The 22311-nt window shown below is 37.0% G+C and overlaps 1 protein-coding gene across 1 annotated transcript in view; it reads right to left on the bottom strand.

The window, feature by feature from the left end:
- USH2A (usherin) overlaps positions 1-22311 on the bottom strand; it is a 390731-nt gene that overhangs the window by 218467 nt on the left and 149953 nt on the right. Inside the window, exons 26-30 of the mRNA XM_074817915.1 lie at positions 19521-19794; positions 16298-16501; positions 16081-16161; positions 13625-13810; positions 2022-2135 (exon numbers count right to left, since the gene is read on the bottom strand). Coding sequence (XP_074674016.1) covers positions 2022-2135; positions 13625-13810; positions 16081-16161; positions 16298-16501; positions 19521-19794 — 859 coding nt within the window. The remainder of the gene's footprint in view (positions 1-2021; positions 2136-13624; positions 13811-16080; positions 16162-16297; positions 16502-19520; positions 19795-22311) is intronic.

Below are 22311 nucleotides of genomic sequence, written 5' to 3'. Positions count from 1 at the left end.
TCCTAACTACAAAGTGATCATTCTTTCTAATCACAAATGTAGATTCTGTATTCTTAGGTACTACCCCTTATTTCAGACTTTTCATAATTCAATACACTTAGTAATGTTAGTTTAGTGTAGACTTTATGTATGCAATATAGTGGAAGTTGGCAATGGATAATAATTTAAAAGCTGAGTTCTCTCACTGTTCCAATGAGTTATATGCTAGAAGCACAAGCAATCCCACTGAATATCGCAAGGGGAGCAGAACTCGGGCCTTAGTCTGGGAGGAATATCTTGTAATTTACAAGCTCTGTGCTAGCAATTTAAAACAATAACTAGCAGTGGCTGGCAATGTGAAAACAATATAAAGTAATGAATGTTTCAATAGGGAAACAGGGATAGCTGGAGGGTGTGATATGGTGTCTGTCTTCTGTATCATCAATTTATTGTTACTAAGAGCATGCAACAAGAGCATCCAAAAATAGAAACTCCACACATTGACTTTTTGTTCAATTCTTCTGAGGGATGAAACACATGTTCCCCATGGCTTTATTTGATCTCTGGGGCGAAAATAAATAAATAAATCTACTCTTGCCTAAACCTTCCCGATATGACAGCACATCTGAAAACAGCGGATGTTTTTTTCAAACAGACGTAAGAATTCCTGCTTTATTCACTAAGATGAGAAAATAAGACATAAACAATTTACTTTTTAATTACTATATTACACCAGAAAGAAATATACAATACTGCATTTCATGTTTACATCACAGTGTCCATTAACTATTTGGCTATCAGAGGCTACACTCTTTCATGGACAATGCCAACAGACAAACTCAGCTTATTTAGAACTTCCAAGAGGAGATAATTGGATTTTTATTTGATTGGTGCTGCTGGCAGTTGCTAACATGTCCACATCAAAACACTGTTCTAGCAATGTTAGACTGCAATCTTCACAACAGTCCCATCAGGACAATGCCTTGCATGACTACCTGCTTTGGCAGCAGTTCAACATCCCAGCATTCTTTTAATCATTATGGTTGTAATTCCCATAACTTCATGCTAAAATTTTATTTGTTTTATTGGTACTGTATTACTACCCAGTTTACATGAGAAGATAAACCAAAGAACTGTGGGAGGGAGGGAAATTTGAAAACTACTCCACATCATGGAAGATTAACCACTGTCCTATAAATACATGTCAAAGTCTTCATTATTTAACTGTTACACATTTGGAGTAACTGATGATTTTAACTGGATTAACATGGCTTTAGGATGATAGAACCAGAAGATGTGAACTTTATGTTTAATTGAGAATGGAGTTAGATGTGTCACAGGTATTTTGGGAGCATTTGCTCCAATAATTGATGTGTGTTACTTATCAGCCTAGTCTGTAAAGTCAGAATTGTAATGTATTTTCTCTTTATTCCTGCACTAGTTCTTAGTGTAAGCATAGAAAACATTAATTTGCACTCACAACCTTTAAGTTCGAGCACAACATGTAAAAGTGTTTAGAAAAAAAAGGGAAAATCTGAACAGTGATTAATAAATAACTCAATCGGCATTTGGAGGTTTCATCACACTGAAATAATTGTTGCCTATTGCTGGTGTTTAGCAGTTAAAAGAAACCATGGAAATCAACCGTTTGATTCTCAATTTCATACTGTGCCATACAATCAATTCTTTTTAGTCAGACTGTCTCTAGATTTACTTCTGAGCCATAGTAAAATGAGGAAGCTTTCATTAATCTTTCAGATGCTTCATATTAATGACAAGGCTCTTGCATGAACAATGTAACAGCAATTAAAAAGCCCATTAATCTGCATTACAGCTATTAAAGATGCATGTCATTAAAGGGTATGGAGTTTGATTCATTTTCGCACCCCCCCAAAAAATGGAGCAATTATGGTCTGGCAATGCACTTTGTCATCAAATTAGGTTGGGGTTTTCCAGCAAATGGCTTTGCAGCATTTAGCTCTTCTCCTGTTTTATTATTCATGACTGAAATGTGGAAGTCAAGACCTTTGAAATTACTTTACCTTCTTGTGGAGTGGAGATGTTCAATGCATGCAAGCTCTCAGTACAGCCAGCCAAAGTGCAAGCAGTTAGGGTTACAGCATAGTTTGTGAAGGGATGCAAGCCTGTCAATACGCCTGCAACAGAAGAAAGCAAGGTGTAATGCATGTACAGTGTACAGACTGATTACATACATACAGAGACAGAAGTAAAAAGATGAAGTTTTCTGTTACAGGCTTCCACTCTTACAGGCGAAAAAGAAAAATTATTTTAAGATTTCACTCCTATTATGCCATGACTTAAATTTTGTAAAATAAATTAAGAGTAAATGTTATTTTATTCTATTCTTAATAGTAATGATGCAGCTAAGTTTCTTTAGTTATGCTTACTATAAAAGACACTACTTCAAGACTGAGGTGTATATTTTAATGTAACAGTGACAACAAAAGAGGTTTTTTCTTAGTCCCTGCCTCACAAAGTTTTTTCAGCTATTCATTTTATTTTTCCAAGGAATTTTCACTGTCTCCCAGTGCAAATTTTTTTAATACTTCCTCTCCAATGTTGCTCCTATTCATCCATAAATTGAAATCTCTTTCTTATATGAAACATCCCACTTGTGTTCCATTACTTCAGTGGCAGCACATAGACCATATATTTGCTATACTACTACAGTAACATAATTCAGGTGACACAATACCCAAAGGTTTATAAGAAAAAAAGATCTTATGCTTTTCCAGGTCCTGCTTATGTTAGTGAAGAGAAGTTGCTATACATTCCCACAAATCAATCAGCTCTTTGTTGTAGTGAATGTAGCAAATCACTGCTTACCACTTCAGGAAGTTACACAGTATTTTGAACTGCAATATACAAAAGGACTACATGGGGAAAAAAAGTGGTTTACGGTCATTTTCAGAAACATCAGCAGTTCCCATTTCAAAGTAGGTCTGACAATAAAGTAATGTGGAATAAAAATGCAATAGTAATTAAAAGAAGGCCAATTCATGTCAAGTTTTATTTCAAATCACGTTCTCACCTTGACTCCCACAGCTTTTAGTAAAATCAATGGGGTGTTTCATTAAAAAAAAAAAATTTATAGCAAACTATGTTGTTTTGAAACTGCCTGACACTGGGATTTTGCAAAGTAGCTTCAAAACCAACAGTACCTTAGAGAACCACAATTTTTGGTCAAACGTCCCATAGTACAATAAGACTGCAAATCCTCTCAGCATTACATGTACACAAACAAGTAGAAGAAATTAGTCCTTATTATTACTCTTCAGCAAGTTACTACATGAAATGCAACATACCTTTGGGTTTCACTAAAAGACGTCTTTTTTTCCCCACATAAACCCTTTACACTCACAAAAAGGGCCTGAAGGTTTTGATGCTGGAAGTTAACAGCTACAGCATAAATATATTATTTTCTGAGTGGGACAATCAAAGTCCGTGAATGTGGTTACTAACAGATGTGTTCACATGGAAAACTAGATTTCACTGAATTAGTAATGTTCGTGTATTTTCTTGTGACTAATCAAAAAAAAAATTAAAGGTTGGCACTGCAATCATCTTTCTATTTGAGTTCTCTGAGGTCCAGTTCGACTCATACACATAAAGAGATATTCAGAAGTAATCACATTTACTTCAGAGTAGTATTAAACTAAAACCAGTTGATCAGAATCTGCTCTTTCTGGTTATAGTTTTGATTTTGCAAATCCCCAGTTAACAGTGGAGAGCTATGCTGTGCCATCTTACTATCTAAGGTAAATGCGACAGGAAAGAAAAAGAACGTTGTGTCAGCCACCACCTAAGCAAATTGCCTGTAATCTCCCTGTGATGGAAGGCAAATATTTTTAAAAGTGCTCAAAAAGGCAGAAAATAGGAAATACTGATGGTTTAAAGCATTAATATCCCTGTAAAGCAGGAATATTGGAATCTACAGTAAATTCTTCAGCACAGAAATTTCATCAGTCAAAACCCCATCTTTTTTGCATAAGACTTAGTACAAAGCACTTATTTCCAGATCATAGATGGTTAAACACAAGAAAGTATAAAAGGTATTATTGGAATTACCTTCTGCAAATAAACACATGCAGAAACCAAATCCTCTAACTGTGACATTTGCAAGTTCTCGGTCAAGAGGAGCATGGTATAGTGTATATGCCATCTCTCTATTCACTCTTCTGTGCTTTAGGAAGCAATTTAGTTTTATTTGTACGTTTAGCACTTGTAGCATTCTTCTCTTATGAAGCAGTGAATTAATGCTCCTTGCATTTCCTGATGGAAGACATTCTGTGGGGTCACCAATGGCTTCAGGCACTGAGAGCTGCAGTAGCACATATTCAGAAAGATGCCCGTAGCTGTAGAAGGTTTGGATTGGGCTGTTTGGTTTACTTTTGACAAAGTAGAAAGGTTTTATATAAAACACCTGCAGCATATCACAGTGTACATTGCACAGGTAGATTTCTGGAGGGCACAGAGAATTTGAGGAAAAAAACCCACAACCAAATAAACCCTTTTGCAACAGGAGGTTTATGTTAAAAAAAAAAATAAATTATTCAGCAAAGGCAGCAACTTAAAAAAATAATTTGTTCATTTCCTAATTACTGTTTTTCCTTCACATGTACTCTTGCACTATTTTCTTTCAACAAAGAAACAGATGTGCTGCATAGGTAGGCAATAGAAAGTGCACAGATTTTATTTACATACTTCAGCAAACTACTTTTTCTCAGCTGCCAACCTATCTGTTGGCCAGCATCCACTGTAATCTGTTCTCCTTCATTATGTTAATCTGTGGGCGGAAAGATTTCTGTCATCTTCAAATCGCTTGTACAGCAATGGTAAACACCTTGGCCTGTCTGTAATTGGACAGGTGTCTGCATTGGTGTCACCCGGCTTTTAATTCAATTAAAGAACTGGCTGCTCTGCTCTCATTACCCACTCATTTCCTCTGCACTTTTAGTCAGTCAGTGAAATTTACACTTGGTGCCTGACTATCTTAGAGTACAAAGTCAGCAGTCCCATAGCAAAGATCATCACTGATACACGTGAATTATTTTTTATAACACAGCAAAATAAATTTTGTACTAAAAAAATAGCCTACGATCCAATGAAGTTGGCTGACAGCTTTAAAAAACTTTCCCTCACTCCAGTTATCACACTCTCAGACTGGCATCTCTTGTCTATACCGAATAATTGTTGATCTGATAACAGTGCACCAGGCTTTCCAAGACAGAATGCTAACAAAGTAAAATTTGGCCACAGCCACACTTGCATATATTCTATTAATGTTAACAGGAGAGAGGTAGATAAATTGTCACTTTGATCAGGAGATAGAATTAGAGGCATCATCAATATTTAAGAAGAGGGTCAGCCTCCCACATTTGGGATATGAGTACCCTTCAGTCAGCCTGCCACTACAGAGCAGCTGAATCCATCTAGACTTAAAATTTACATCATAGACTACGTTCCAAGCCTTAAAATCCACATGGGGAATCAGAGACAGTAAATCATTCTAACACACCACTCCTATCTGCCCACTCAAAGAACCTGTGGAAATAAATTAAAGTTCTAACACAGACATTTTGACACAGTGACCCCATGAAACTGAATAATGTCATTTGTTAAATATGAATGTAAAGTTAACAGTCTAAAAGAGTGATCTGGAATCACACCTAGAACATTAAGCCCACTTTATATGCAAAACTAGTATTTAATTTTCTATACTTTTATTTAAATGTTCTTTAATTATTTGCAATTTTAAAGTTGAGGTTTAGAGTTGTGTCAGAGAGAAAACGCTAGGTTCATTCTTGCAGATAAGGGATACAAACATTGACACGGACAGTAGAAGAGGGTCAACAACGAATTTATGGTAAAATGGACGTGTGGACTAGTCAGAGTTAGTTGCATCTTTATATCCAGTCCATTCATCATTCTAACGTATACAATATATAAGAAGATGAAATATCCAGCTTCTTTCTTTCACTTCTCCATAAAACAGACATTTCTTTTGTTTCGTACATCTAAAAGGGAGGTCTCATACATTAGGTAGCTCAGCCAGATTCCACAATACTCTGACTGAAAAAGTAGTACTTCTCATCAAGGAAAAAACCTGTTTTACCACTAAAGTATGAAGACTAATGTTCTGTTCACAAACGCTGAAAAATAGATTCAAAGACAATTATAGCATTTTAGCAGTTTCCTCATCCAGTTAAAAGACTTTTATGAAAGCAGCTGCTTCACTGTTCCAATCCGTCATTCTGCTTTTTCAGAAAGTTGCTTCAAAACACCACCAGATCTTCAGAGATGAAAAGACACCCTTGTTTATGGTAACTTATAGAACTTCTACTTCTGAATAATGAATTGGTTAAGCAAATACAAACTGAGGTGAGTTTTTTACATTTATTGAAGGAGCCTTCCCATAAAAACAAAACTAAACCCACTTTCCTACACACACAACTGACACAAAAAAGCTATTTAATCGTACAGATGTAACACAAATATTAAAGTTCTTTTCCTCACTTCCACAAAAAAATGCACTCAGCTAAAATGGTGGAAAAGGACAATTTTGCAAAGCCAGTTCATTTTTTTTTTTTTTTACAGGTAAATTTAGCTAATTTTAATCATAACCAGGCACTATGTTCATACGCAGCCTGAAAGCTCAGCTCTGCTACTGAATATTAAGATTCCTGAAGTCAACCACAGAGCTTACCCACACAAATTCCATTTGTTTCACAAGCTGAGTATATTTTTTGCCAAATGGATTTTTTCTTGCCAGATTTTTTCATGGTTTCCTCCCTAACACTCTACTTCATAAGGACCTATTTTGAAATACGCATAGTGCAATTGAAACAACACTTCACCTTATAGATTTACTTTAATTCTTGTTTAAGCTCTTAAAAAAAAATAAATTACCAAATCCTCCCCAAACCTAAAGACTATTTAGCCAACTTGAACGCCTGAGGTCGTACAGCATCTGTCCAACAAAGTCACTCGTGTGTCGAGATGCATCATTGCCACAGTACACTTAATCACAGCCCACTGACCAGAAAAGGAAGTCCTCAACTGACTTTGTGTTTTTGACAGATTGTAGCAAAAACTGTTTAAGTACATGTGTCTTCTACATATGCATTTCTGGACTGAAAGCCTGTGCACATCAATCTGTCGCATACATCTGCATTTTTAAAGCATCTTCTACCATAAGTATAGTATGAGTCATAAAATTTTGAAGAATTATTGAACAAGAGGTCACCTGTTCCAACTCTTTGGCTTACAAGAACAACAACAAAAAAAAAAAAGGTTTGCTTTAGTTACTGGATTTCTGTGGCTTGGAAGATCCCTTTTTTCCCCAACAGAAAAATTTCATAACCAACCTTACACAAGCTCCACTGGTCTTGAAGAAGCAATCCCCATGATACAAGACAACTCTCTCGCTGCTTGAATTTGCAGAAAACCTTAACCCAACAGTCCAATTTTGCACCGAGAGTTAATTAACCACAGAGAGTATTGGTTCTGTAATAATTTAACACTACGTTACTCTCGATCCTTCCAGATAACTGTTATTGTTCATTTTCTGCAGGAGGATTAATTTTTAGAGTCTGCAAGAGTGAAAGAATGACAACTTCTTTGCAAACTTTTTAAAGTATATCTTTAAAAAACATATTAATAATCCTTCCCGTCCTCACAAACATTGAGAAGTTTATTTCTCTTTATTAATGAAAGTATTGGTATGTAGCCAAGAGCTGATGTAATTTTGATAAAATGTTCAGGTTTATTTAATCAGACAATTTACATTTCATATGAATAAATTTATATAACAGCATTGGACTGTAAACAAGATTCATTTAGGTCTAAACTCAATCAAGTTAGAACCTTAATATTGCAGAATATTAATATCATTTATGTTTTAAAATGCATATATTAAAAATATGCTGCTAGTCTGCTAAAGCCAGCTAAATAAAAGGAGATACAAACTTACATTCTGTACTGATTTAGAGTCATTAGGAGCTCAAGCACCACCTGGCAACTCACAGAAACCTAAGGGGCACAGACAGATCTACTGGCTACCCTATGTTGTATTACCTGCCGCAGTCAAACAGGGATCTGAACAGGGGCTGAGATGCAACTTCTGGTATACTCCTCCATCTCCTCCCACTGAGAGAGATATGTGTACATACGGATGAGAGAGATGGAGAGACCAAATCTCCATAAGACACCCCCACAGGGACAAACAGGCCAACAATGAGCATTGCAGCCCTAATCATTACATGGGTCTCAGTACATGATACCCGTTCGTGTGAGAAGGATGGATTCAGCCTTCCACATCTCACACACTGTGGCTTGGCACTGTAAAGCACATACCACCATTCTTCTGGCTACGGGAAATATTTAGTTCTGTCATCTATCTGTGCTTCTAACCAAAGGTTACTTCTGCAAAATGATGATAAAGAGAAATACTTTACCTGAAAGACAATCATTCTTGTATTTAAGTGTGGTTCAAGCACTTGATGAAGCAGCTCTTCAAAACTGTATTTTCAATACAAAGTTTCACCTTTTATTACTTTAAATGTTCTGTCAGATCCTAGTTGTAAGTAAATATAAGCTAAATATACCAAACCTGGTTAGTACGTTGTGACTCTTTGTACCTGCATAAAAAGTTTTAGAACATTAGAAATTTGTCCCAACTTGGAGTAGGGATTTGGGAGTCCTCCTAGTGCTCTGGCCGTACATATATTTATATTAGTTGGTTTGCAATTCTTTTCTACAAATTTACAAAATCTAATTAACTGCAACATAAGAATGTGTTGAGTGCAAACTATTTCTGCAAACCAAGAGCTTTCAAGTAATTTCATGTGCATGAAAGTAATATCCAAGTAATTCATTAATAGTTTCATGTGGCAAACTACCTGGCTGTGGTAATTCCTTACAGGCCCCATGTAGATCAGAGTACCCCAAAGAAAGCAACATTTTCTAAGAGCCACCACAGACAGCAAGCTGATTTTAGGGTCACCCTGCCAGCGCAGGCACTCCCTGGTGTGTGACGCAGCCATCCTCAGCTCCCGGCCTGTGGGGAGCAGCCGGCCCCACTGCCGCCAGCTGTTGTCCCAGGCCTTGCGGGCCCTGACCAGCATGGTGGGGCCTGGGGCTGCCCCGGCAGGCCCTGTGACTCCCACAACCCACTGGAGGCCATGGTCAGGGCGCAGAGCCACAGGCTGCTTTGGCAGCGCCTGCTTGGGCCCAACAGAGCCCTCCCCGAGAGGGAGAATCTCTCAGCTGGCAACATTTCTCTGAACATGGGCGTTTGCCAATCTGGCAGTGAGCGTCCCCCGGCCCTGTGGCCCCGCCGGTGAGCCTGGGCCTATCAGTCACTGGCAGGAAGCCCCATCTCTTCTGAGAGACTCCCTAGCTAGAGTGCTTTCAAAGCCAAGGCGCAGTCGAACCACTTTGATTAACCATATTAAATCATTAAATTAACTTTTCCTGAGATATTCATCTGCCAAGCATAAAAGACTAAAAGGTGAAAAGTAATTATAAACACGTGTCAAGGGAAGGAGGGAACGGCGACCGTGGGCATTCAGAGGGGAAGCTATCAACAACAATTTTCTCGTTATCACGTGTGCAGCCACAACTTCAGCACTTGGCTATCGCAGCAATAACACAGGCAGGATAAACTGCAAAAACCATACAAAACCAAAAGAGAAATCTGTAAAAGGAATACCAAATGCTTGTGAATTCTTTTGCAAAATATTTTATTTAAATATTATTTGCAGGTTTCACTAGTGTTCTTCACTGCCCGTAATAGGGAGCTGGTAAAATTTAGAGGCCTGTCGATCTCATGTATTCTACAATGAGAGTAATCTGAACTATAAAATGTTTTTCTTGTATGTGCTTGAGAAGAGAAGCGTCAGAGGATTGTGATCAGTGGCACAAAGTCCAGTTAGAGGCAAGACAGGTGTGGGTACCCCAGGGGTTCATACTAGGGCCAATACTGTTCAACATCTTCATTAATGACCTTGATGATGGGGGAAGCATGCACCCTCAGCAAGTCTGTGGATGACACAAAAGGATCACTAAGATGATAAAGGGGCTGGAGCATGTCTCTTACGAGGAGAGTTTGAGAGAGCTGGGACTGATCAGTTCAGAAAAGAGAAGGCTCAGGGTGATCTATCAATGTGTATAAATATCTGATGGGAGGGAACAAAGAAGAAGCAGCCAGAGTCTTCTCAGTAGTGCTCAGTGATAGGACAAGAGTCAGTGGGCCCAAACTGAGATACATGAAATTCCACCTGAATACAAGAAACCACTTTTTTACTGTGAGGGTGGTCCAACACTGGAACAGGCTTCCCGCAGAGGACTATCTCCATCTGTGGAGATATTCAAAACTCGACTGGACATGGTCCTGGGAAACCTGCTCCATCTGACCTTGCTTGAGCTGGGGGAATGGACTAGATGATCTCAAGAGGTCCCTTCCAACCCCAGTAATCCCATGATTCTGTGATATTCTGGATTCCAAAGGAAAGTAGAAGTAAAGCTGCTCACAAATCGCACTGAACCAGTGTTCTAAAGCTTCTTTCATTTGTTTAAATACTGATTCTAATTTATATTCCAAATTTTGATGCCAGCATGTGGAATGCACTGGAATGCAGAGTAAAGCAACCCAGACTTTAGGAAAAAAAATTATTTGATGTGATGACTCTGTACTGCCTTTATTACTCTACTGAGTGTGACTGGCTTTATCCAAAGTGTATCAATGTTATTACATGTTTCTCTGAAGGCAAGATGGGCTAGCACAGTATTCCTTGAACCCACAAAATTTACACTTTAGCTTTATACTCTCATCCTATGAAACAGACCCTGAAAACCATGTTGAAATATGCTACCTTCTCCAATAAACTCCTGGTTCAACAGAAACTCATTTTAAGGATTTAAATCTGCTGAATATTCCTTTCTCAGATGAAAGTGAAAAAACAGTTTGACATTTTGAAGATTACAAGGGTCAGATTTTGAAAGATTTTGGTTTCTGAGGAGTCAGAAATAGGCATTTCAGACTGTGGGATTACGCTCATTTAAAGACCTACTTTACCTTTAATATTTAGCTCAGCCCTTCTTCTTGACAAGGGTACAATAGGTTCTTCTGAATTTGACAGACACAGGACAGCCTTTTGGGAAATGGGTAATGCTATTAATAATTTTTTGTTACTGTGCTCCAGTTATGACTCAGGACCCTCCTGCACATCATGGTAATTGTTCACAAGAATTTACAGTCTAAGTATAAAATAAAACACAACAGATGGGTATAAAAAGGTGCAAGGAAAAAAATAAGAGAAAGGGGTGGCCAGTACCCTCAGATACATTTACAAGCAGCAGATTAAGTGGTGCCTTAACAGTGGATGAAAATTTGAAGGAGGGAGTGGAAAAATACCAGAGTTGCTTCATCAGCAATCCCACTGAGAACTGTGGTGCTTTCCTCTCTTCTGTTGCATTAGCAAGTCTGGCTGTTGGACTTACTGTAGCATCTTCTCATGGAATTCAGCAAAAGAATTTCTAAAGAAATTTTGCTGAAATTAGGGAGAAAATAAGCACAATTTCCCTTCTCAGCAAACTCAAAGGGAAAGTGAGCAAAACCAGCATCTTCTGATGGGGTTCTGTGTTTATGTTAACTTTTGATTAATGAGGAAAGATAATTCAGCAGGGAAAGACACACTTTTTCTTGGGAGTCTCACAGTTGTGGGTAACCATTTCTCAATATCCACAGACTAGCCCATCTGTGTAGGCTTCGTTGAAATCAACAGGCTGAAGGTAAAATAATTGCAAGATCAGTGATTTAATTTTTCACTTGTCTCAGCTCTGACCTCACCATGAGGACATGGATTACGTATTTCATACAATGCCAAAACTGAAAAATACATAACTAAACTATTGGGCAGCAGTTATAAATAACAAAAGAAAGCACTCCTTCCACACACAAAACTGAATTGAAAAACTTACTGCCATAGCAAGTTACAGAAACCGAAAGCATAAATGTATTAAAAAAAGAAAGACAATTCTACCACAGATCATTAAGCATGATGGTCCAGATGCAACTTTCAGCTCAGGAATTCTACAAACTACCAGTTGAATTCATATTAACAGGAAGACTCACTCTATGCTTAGCACATTTCTTACATTTTCTTCCTAAGCATCTACAATCTGACGTTGTCAGAGAGGTCAATGCTTCAATACAGCAATTCTTAAATTCTTAGGGTCATTTTATTTTGCAGTATGCAACAGCTATCTGCTATAATAGACTAAAGAACTAGGATCCATTTACTATCTCTATTTAATATAAAGGAATGTCTTATTCTTCTGCCTCCTGAAAGCTGCATGCAGATAACCTCTTACTTTTTCATACCCCTGACACGTAATCATGCCACAATGCCGACAAATTTAAACAAAATTTTGGTTCTGACCATCAACTGTGAATAAACTATCTAATCCACATGCTTCTACTATGGCTTTTAAATTCCTACTAATATAATTTGTATTGCTTTACAGCATAGATAAAGAGTATTCAAATCAACAAGTTCTTCAAAGAAATCACAGTAAGAATAGAAAGCCCATGCAGTTTTGGTATTGTAAGCATATTACTCACAAATAGTCAAAAGATTTCAAACGGAAATTTGAACGCACCAGCTTTGAGCATGATGTCATTAGCACTTTTTTAATTGTTATATAATTAATCTTAGAGTGTGTATAAACAAATCTCTTGGTTACAGTTTGTGTCAATGAAAGTAAGATTTTGTACTATTGCCCCATTTAGTCATCACATAACATAATCCAAATTATGTGCTCCCTTCCCAGGCAACTTTGTAGCAGCCAGCAAAGACAGACTGTTAAGAGAAGTGAAAGTCAGATTCACACTATCCTGACAAGAAGGGAGGTCCCAAAATGTTCTCTGTGTAGCAGAGAATCCAGTGTTTCTTCCTAAAACATCTGCCTCCTATGGGTAAAAAGACCTAGATTCCAGGAAACATCTCATGTGCAAGGGTTCTGATAGCTCCTGTCCACAATCCAGAGCTCAACAGTGACCAAACCACATAAACCCAAGGCCCCAGATTCCTTCATTCCATAATAACCCACCTCCACATCCCATTGGTATCAACCAAAGCATCTGATTAACATAAATGCATCCTAGTTCCCACTGAAATTAGTTAGGTTTATATGATCAAAATTAGGCAAATATATCAAGTGCTTTCACACCTCAGGTCAAATAGTATTTTATGGGACCCACATTTAGAGTTAATTTAGGTGAACTAGATGTAACAGGGAAGGTAAAAAAAAAAAAAAATCACATATACCAGGCAAAAACAAACAAGAAAAGCATTTCCCCCATAATCATCAATAGGTTGGGAAGGCATACCTTAAATAAAATTGCTTTTTAGTATTTGTGTTGCATCTTAATTTCTATTGTTCTCTGAAGTCAGCACATTACTATGTATGTAGATACAGACACAAATACCACCCTTCCAAACGTTATCTATGCTGTGTATACACAAAAATAGACAAGCAATACTTTATAGCTCAACAAAAGGCAGTATAAGCATCCTGTATTATTAGATGTGCCTAAAAAATGGTACTTAACAACATTTACCTGTGAGCATACTAGTGTCAGCAAGCTCAGCACTAGCGATGGGTACACTGGGACCATCCTCTTCATATGCTTTCAAAATGTACTTCTCAATTACACCTATGACCCCAGCAGGTTTGTCCCAGGTGACCTCAATGCTGTAACCATTTATACTGTGAACTCTTGAGGGAGTTGGCACATTTTGTGGAACTGTAGAAGGATAAAATAGAAAATAGAGAAAATGGCAGTTCTAAGGAGACTATTGCCCCTATTCTTCACTTTTAATGGCTGCAGTAAATCAGACTCAACCATTAGCATAAATACAATTTATTAGAGTTGTAACTTTTCAGCATTGATTTAATATGACTGCACATCTTGAGCTATTCAGTTTAAGCTATATTTCAGAACCATCAAAACCCCATCTACATAACATTCCTTCTTGTCTTGTTGTGATTTTCCAAAAACATTTAACATATCAAACATATTTAAGCATCGCTCACAAAGAGAGGAGGTGGATTGTATGTAGCTAACAAGTTCAGGCATTATAATCATACAACTGAATGAAGCAAGACACTATTGCAACAGAGAAGAGATTGATATTTATCTGTTGGATATCTAAGCCACAGAATGCCATAACTATGAAACATTTGTAAATGAGAATGCACGTTTTTAGAAAAGTACTTCAAAAAATTTAAGCTCTTCCATTTATTTTCATATTTCCACAATGCCATACAACTGTCTCAGGGCAAAGCAGAGATTTGTAAGGCCTTTTTGAAAAATCCTTTGCTTCTGATCACTCCACATTATGAAAAAGAAAAAAAAAAATTAAAAGACTTAAATGAAGACGTTTAAAAGAACTGGAAAGCCAAGCTCATATATGCATACAGTTGCTAATAAAAAAAAAAAAAAACCACCATCCCATTTCCCATAACCTTTAGCTATTTATTAGATATTACTATACCAAGTAAAGGTCTGGCCAGTAACAACTTCATCACAGATGACTGCACAAGGGATGCAGAGGAAAGGCCCAAGGAACACTATGGCAGGATGATGGATGATGAGTTTGCTGTAAATGCATGTGGACTCCCTAGCCCTACTGATGATCATTTGCTTTTCTTACCATCAAATAACCTATTTTTTTGTAATTTAATTTTTTTGGTTTCATTAAATATGAATGCAGCCTTGTTTTTTATAAGAGTAGTAGAATGAAAAGTGTAAAAATACCTGGAAGTTGTGATTCTTGTGTAAAGTAAGAATGTGATGCTCTAGGAAAGCTTCGGTTACTACAGTAATATATTGATTTTATTAGTTCTGAAGTGTATCACAGGGCAAGGTAAGGTACTGTATAGCAGATGGTCTTCTCATAAGGGACATAACAAAACCAACTCAAAAATAATTAAATAGTGCAATTATTCTCCAACCCTGGGGAACATGGACTTCTCAATGCTGTGGTCAGCTTGAAAACATAAATTTGTGGTAAACCTTACAGTTGTCAGACAGCTGATATGAAAATATGCATGTATTTTCTCTCTTCTGGGTGGTACACAAAATAATGACAGTAAGTTGTATAATAATGCATTTGCATGTCCAATATTTACACAGGTATGGTATCATTTTTTAAGATCATAGATTGAATAACTTGCATCAGAGAATTGTCTACATTGATGGAATGCAATTAGGCTTCAATCTACAGAAGAGGAAAAGTTGATTAAATAAAATATGAAGAACTGTAAATCTTCAAAAACTTGCTGGCTCAATAAAGTGTGCAAAAACACTGACCAGAAAAGAAAAGGTCCTTTATATTTTCTTCATAAAATATAGGAAAAATTTTATCTTTAGGCCTCAGCAAGTATTGTGTTCCTACTTTGAAACCTTCTCCACAAGACACACACTGTTTTTCTAGTAAATATTGCCACATTTTCATACACAACCTGTGGACTACTTGTTAAAAGAATCCCCATTCAGCAGCACTGAGCAACATACCCTTGTGCAGGTAACATAAAGAAAACCCTCTTCTCCCTAGCAACTACACGGCCTCTTATCTTCCACAGCTTGTGCCTGCTATCGCAATATCTCCTTTCGCTACACTTGATTTTGTATCATGAAGTTATACATAGGAAAATATAGATTTACTTACTCCAGCAGACTCACATACCATGAAGTTTGATGTGCACGTGTGAACACACCTAGACGCACGGCTGCTCTTACTCAGTTAATGCAGTTCAATCCTTTCATATTCTTTGCTCTCATATAATTACATACTCCAATATATATTTGGAAAAGACCTTGAATTATGCGTGGAAAATACTTGCCTGAACACTTTATAACAGAAAATAGTAATCTGGTACCTCGTCAAAGCATTAAGCATTTTTGCTCCTTCAGAAACACTATGCAACTTACACTACTCAAAATTGTTGTGATGGGATAGATTAGATAGCTGATGAAAAATAGGAATAAGTAAGCCTTAAAATTATATTTACCTGATTCTCTTGTACGAACATGGGTCCATACACTAGATACTGATCCTCCTTCATTTGAGGCAACCACCCTATAAAGGTATTCTTCAAAGAACGCAGAGAAGCATAGAGGAGAAAAAAAAACAAAACAAAACAAAACAAAAAAGCACTGAACACAGTAATACATTAATACAGCACGAAATAAAAATGATGTATTTCATTTAAGGAACCAATGTGTTACCTGTAAATGGTTGTAGACTGCTCTCATAAACACTCTGCTCTTTTCCTCGGTATACAAGGATGGAGTCATTTCCCCTGCAGTTAACAGCACTGTCAGTTGATAGGCATCCATCCAGATTGACTCTGACAGCACTGCTGGACACAGATGCCAAGTTAACGACAGCACCTCGTGTAAATTTAACATCCTTCATGCAACCACCGAAACCTAGCAAACAGTAAGGGATTAGTATCACGTAAAGAGCTTCAGTCATTAATTTAGAATCACTTTTGTTTGTTTCAATTCTGTATTTTCAGTATTAAAGACTGTAATGTGAATATGTTGACTTCCAACATGACATTCTGTCCCCCCTTTCAAGATACTAAGCTGGTAAAAATTCCTGGCATTCTAGTGTTGAGTTCCTGCCTTACTAAATTGTGATTTCATTGTTATCAATTCCATCCCATGAGGAAATAGCTTTCTGTTTTCTCTTCTGTCACTTCTCTCTTTAAAATTATTACCGTAAAAGTGATTCTGAATTTGAAAATCAGCTTTCTGCTGGTTGTTAATATTTTGTTAATATACACACTTCCTCAAACTGAGAAGAAAAGCCAGATTAAAAATATAATTAACTTCAGGAGATCACAGAGGTATATCAGTTTATTCTAATGGGGATATAACTGGTATGCTGTTTACAAACATACTCTAGAAACATAACCCCAAACTGTTCATTAATAAGAAAAAAAGTAACTTCATTTTACATTGATTTATATATATGCATATACATAATCTCTCTGTGTGTAACATTCCTAACATTACTAATATATTAAATTAGTTACCTGCAGTAAAAACAGCACTACAAAATTCAGGATACAGTTGTCAAAATTCCTATATATTTATACGATTTAATTTACAAAGAAAATAATACATTGATACAAAATAGTGCTCAAATCTGAGTAACGTACAGTGATTGGTGTTCAATGCAAAACCAAAGTAAACAGTAACCAAACCAAAGACTTCAATTCATTGAAGAATTAACTTTATAAATTAAAAACCAGCCTCTCACAGATCAGTGCTCTTTTTTAGCTTTATGAAAGTACCATATTTATATCTTATGTACTTTTATTGCCTTTATTATTGCAAAATAGCAGATCAGAGTAGTATTTGTACTTAGCCACCTGATGGGAGAATCTAATATCCATACATAGTTCATGCAAAAAGAAAGGGATGCTGAAAGTGGACACCCATTTTGAATCATCCTCTAAAACACTTTTTCTCTCCACAACACTAGGAATTTAGACAAACTGCTCCTTAAAATGAATACAACCTAATTTAAACTCAACTCCTACTCCACAGCGATCAGCTCAGTTTCTTGGGCAGTCTGTGGTAGAAGAGAGAATTAGTCCCAGTCTGCACAGGCATCTTAATTATTAGACAAAATGAACAGTTGTTTAATTTGCATACTGCATAACCTATTTTAATACATTATTTTGAGTTTCTTTTTATCACTATTTATCACTATTTGAAGATTTCTGACTGACATCAGCCAGGTAATCTTGTTTGCTGTCAGGTAGCTGCAGAGTAAGTAATGACTACAAATTCTCACAAACATTCCTGTCAATTCTTCTCCATCTTGACCTCTCAGGAGGGCATGTGATGGGTCATGCAAAGGCCCACAGACTCTAGCTGAAATTTCGTAAAATAAAGTTGTAAGTGACATGGAGGTGGGGTGGGAGAAGAAGGATATTTATCCCTTATTTACTGTGAGCAAAACAATACTCCTTTATTCAAAATAACTACCAAGCAGCCATTAATTGAGAAAACCTTTTGTAAATATTTATTAAACTGGGAAGGTATCCATATTATATTATCATACCATTACATCATTATAGTGCTAAATAAAAGTATGTTTCAAAGCTGTAATGCTTAATCTTGCTCATCTAAGTCTACATTTAGGAACACACAAGAATGTTTTTATCTTCAGCCACTCTGAAGCACAGCCGCCATCTTATTTTGCAGCATTCTGAGGAGGCTTGCTGAAAAAAGTAATGTTTATTGATGTGCCTCAATATGCACTTCAGACATTCACTTTAGATGTTATTTTGCCCTAGATTCTTTGTTCACAGATCTCTTTGCTGCAGGAGTTGCAAATGCATCCGCTCACAAGGCTATACCATCTGCTACGAGGCAACACTGACAGGGTATGATGGGCTAGCTCTTTTGGGCCATAAATATTATGCACACAGAACCTGGAAGAAGATTATAATATATGTGATGCCTACAGCTGGAAGAGTACTTAAAACAATATTTTTGAGCTCTCTGTGAATGCCAGTGCATGGATTTGATTCAAACTCTTCTATAGCTGTGAAATCACAAGGCTTCAATGGAGCTCCGCAGAGCTTACTAGATTCCCCACTAATCACTTACTGACTGCTACTTATTTGCCCACAGTGTCTGAAAAATACACCATGACTGATGAATAGCTTCATAAGTAATGAAAAAACACTCCCAAACTGTAAACAGAGCTAGTTTAATAGACACTTTTTCACTACATTTCATATAGTAGATCCTTTTGTGGAGGCCATTAGCATCAGGCTGTAATTAATGTTTTCCTCTTTTCCCTAGAAATTTGTCCTGTTCCACAACAGAAGGGTCACAGTGATGGCCAAGAACATGACTGTCCTCCCTGCTCCTGACAACATGGAAAATATCATGGTAATGTAGCCAAAATCCAAATTCAGGCTTTTATTCTCACATAATTTTTCAGACCAGAACCAGTATCACCTAAAAAAGGACTAATAAACTCTCAATGATTCTTCCGTGTGGCAGCATCCAGCCTCATTACAGTGATTTAAGCTATATTTACTGTCTTTCACTGGTTTTGTATTCCAGATCTGCAAGTGACACAAGTTGACCAAGTGAAAAAATTATCTTAACTGGCTTTCTCTAATGAAGATCTGAGATCTGGTTGGGCACCTCAGATTACCATTTGCTACTCCCCAGTTCCTCTCCTATGAGTTAGAATGCTTCAGATACCACGGGGCTGGAAGAATTTTTACAGTATTACAGAAGGATCAGGATTAAGTAAAGCCAGATGGGTAGGGATAACTGGTAGTTAAAGCAACAATGGGTGGGAGGAAAAATTCATGTTACATATTTATGAATTTACACTACCAGCAGCAGAATGTCCACCTTGTGTATGATGCCAGTTTTTGAAAACCATGTGTTCTTCTTGGTGTCATCTTACCTTGTTCTAACCCCAGTTCTTTATAAAAATTCTGAATCTCAGGTGGAATTCCTCCTACGTAGACAGGTGAGTTTACTTTCAGCTGCTGAACACGGGGTTCGAGGGTCTGCTCTCTCAGTTCATTCATACTTGCTGAAACTACGGAGCCCTCCTTGTTCACTGTGACTTTGTTCCACTTTCCATCACAATAAGACAGTCCTAACCAGAGATCCACTTGTGTAAAGATAATGCCAGTTTTTAAAAAGATGTTTAATATTCCACTTTTCAGTTCAATCTATATATTTTAAAACAAACAAAAAAAAAGATTTTGAAAGAGATATTACATACACAGCAACAACTGACAGTTATTTTAAAAAAATAATCAAGAGAGTCAATGAACAAGATCAATGAACAAAATCTCTTCAGGACAGCAGAAATTACAACAAAATTGTTTACACAAAACATGCTAAATACAGTGTATCGCTTAATTCAGACTGTAGGAAAATATATTCTGGTTTTTTGACAACTGACTTTGGCGCTAACATAACTTAGTAAAAAGAAAAGACAATGAACCAGGACGGTTTTGCTTTTTTTGAGGATGAGAAAACAGTATTTTATCTATCAATTCATTTTTTAGAAGAAAGTAACAAGATAATAAGGAAATGAAATGTCAGACCTGATTAAGGTCTTTTTAATTGGCTGGTGAACTCAATTTCAAATTTTTCCAGCATACATTGATCCTGTATTTCATCCTATTCTTCTAAATCTTGTAAGAAAATAATTGTTTTTGTATGTGCTTTTTGAGATTAATGTGCCAATTCTCTAATAGAAATACATTTTGCTTAAATTTTCACAGCAGAAGTTTCCAAATGCTTTACTGCAAGACTCTTTATCCTGACTGAATGGAACACAAGCGGGCCGAGACTGTAAATTGGCAGGTATAGAGCACTAAACACTTAAGTGATGAACTGGTGGTTGAAAAATATGAGTATGTTCACAAAAAAGCATTACTGTTTCCATGCCAAAACCTTATTAAGTGAAATAAAACCTACAGATTTAATACAAATATTTATCATCAGTATTGACAAACTGACATATTTAGGTTACTGATAATATTAAAATTGCAATACTTGTAATTCGTCTATTTCCTTAACAGAGACCCCAACTGAAGAAAGAACTTAGCACTTGAGATGTCATGGGCGATAGAGGTCCTGTTGCAGAGTGCACACTGACTGCTTGCTCATAAGACAGAGGAATTTTGTTTATTTGTTTCTTTGGGATGACAACTTTTCCTATTTCCATGAGTTCAGAGCCCTTTGTAGCCAAGGACTCTACAATACAAGTGAAGGACAGAACATGGCATCAATGCTGATGAGTATAGCTTGAAAAAACAGTCTGTTGGACAAGTCACCATTTTTCTTCACTGATGAGAATTAATATGAAGCACACCGTGCTGGTGTGAAGAAAGCACTTCAGCTGCCTGACTACAGTAGTATGCCAGTCAGTCTGCCAGACCTGGAAGCTAGAGAGAAGACATGGTGTTTGACATAGGGTTACTACTCAGCACATCCCTCTTCCAATTTACTCATCTTGGCATAGTCTTAAAGCAGGCAGAGAATGATGCTTGTGCTTTTTGTGATGACATGGACTGACATTTAGAATGCCCAAGTGCAGCTAAAGATAGAGGACCACTGTTCACTTCGAACTGTTCTGCATGGTGAAGATAAAAAAAAAAAGAGAAGTCCTGCATACATCTAGCATTCTCTCTGGTACTGAGCATAGGTTCAGAAAAACAACAGATTAAGTGTTTGCTGTGGATAAAACTCTGGGACCACTTTAAAAAAATGCTTGATTGTTGATCTGTCCTTGGAAGATATATTATTACTTTAAACCAAAAAATGTATGAAGATCATCTTATTCTTCTGCCAGACATCTTAGTTGTCATCTCTCAAAAAAACAAGAGCATTATATCACAGCTCTAAACCTGAGCAGGTTCTCAGCTTAATGCTTAAAAGCATACTTGCTTTTCAGAATTTGGGGTACAAAGATTAAGCACAACTACAACATTTTATTAATACTGTTCTCTATGCACACAATTCTTATTTTGATATATCTGAGCATGGAAGGTTGGAATTAGGAAAGCCAAAGCTTAGCATGAATCTGGAAGAGGACATGAGGGGCAAGAAAAACTTCTACAGTCCCACTGGCAGGTTGTGACATTTTTCTGAGGTTGATACAGTGACTGATTCTGATTAATAATTTTATTAATGACCTGAGCAATAGGATGCGGTATACTCTCAGCAAGTTTGCGGTTGTTAGCAAAGGGGGCTGCCACTGGTATTTGAGACATAGAAAGCAGCTTTGAAGAAAAGGACCAAGGGTCAAGATGGATTACAAATTGAGCACTGGTCAGCAATGTACCCCTGAAGTGATGAAGGCCAACATGCACTGGCCTGTATTAGAAATAAGGTAGGCAGTGGGTCCAAGGAGATGATCCTTCCCCTCTATTCATCACACATAAGACTACATCTGAACTACAGTAATCCAGTTGTGGACACTCCAGTATATGAAAGATACTGGCACCCTGGAGTGAATCCAGCGGAGGGGCACCAAGTTGGTCAGGGGTGGAATACCTGATGTATGAGTTGATTCTGAGAGAACAGGGTTTGTTCAGTCTTAAGAGCAAGCAGGAAGAGAACTTAACTGTTCAACTACCTTATGAGAGGATAAAGAGAAGACAGACTCAGACTCTTCTCAGAGGTGCACAGCAAAAGGATGAGAGGTAAAAAGACAAATTGTAACAAGAGAAATC

The sequence above is a fragment of the Strix aluco genome, chromosome 3 (assembly GCF_031877795.1).
Source record: "Strix aluco isolate bStrAlu1 chromosome 3, bStrAlu1.hap1, whole genome shotgun sequence".
NCBI lineage: Eukaryota > Metazoa > Chordata > Aves > Strigiformes > Strigidae > Strix > Strix aluco.
The sequence above is the reverse complement of the archived record's forward strand: the minus strand, read 5'-3'. Positions and strand labels throughout refer to the sequence as shown.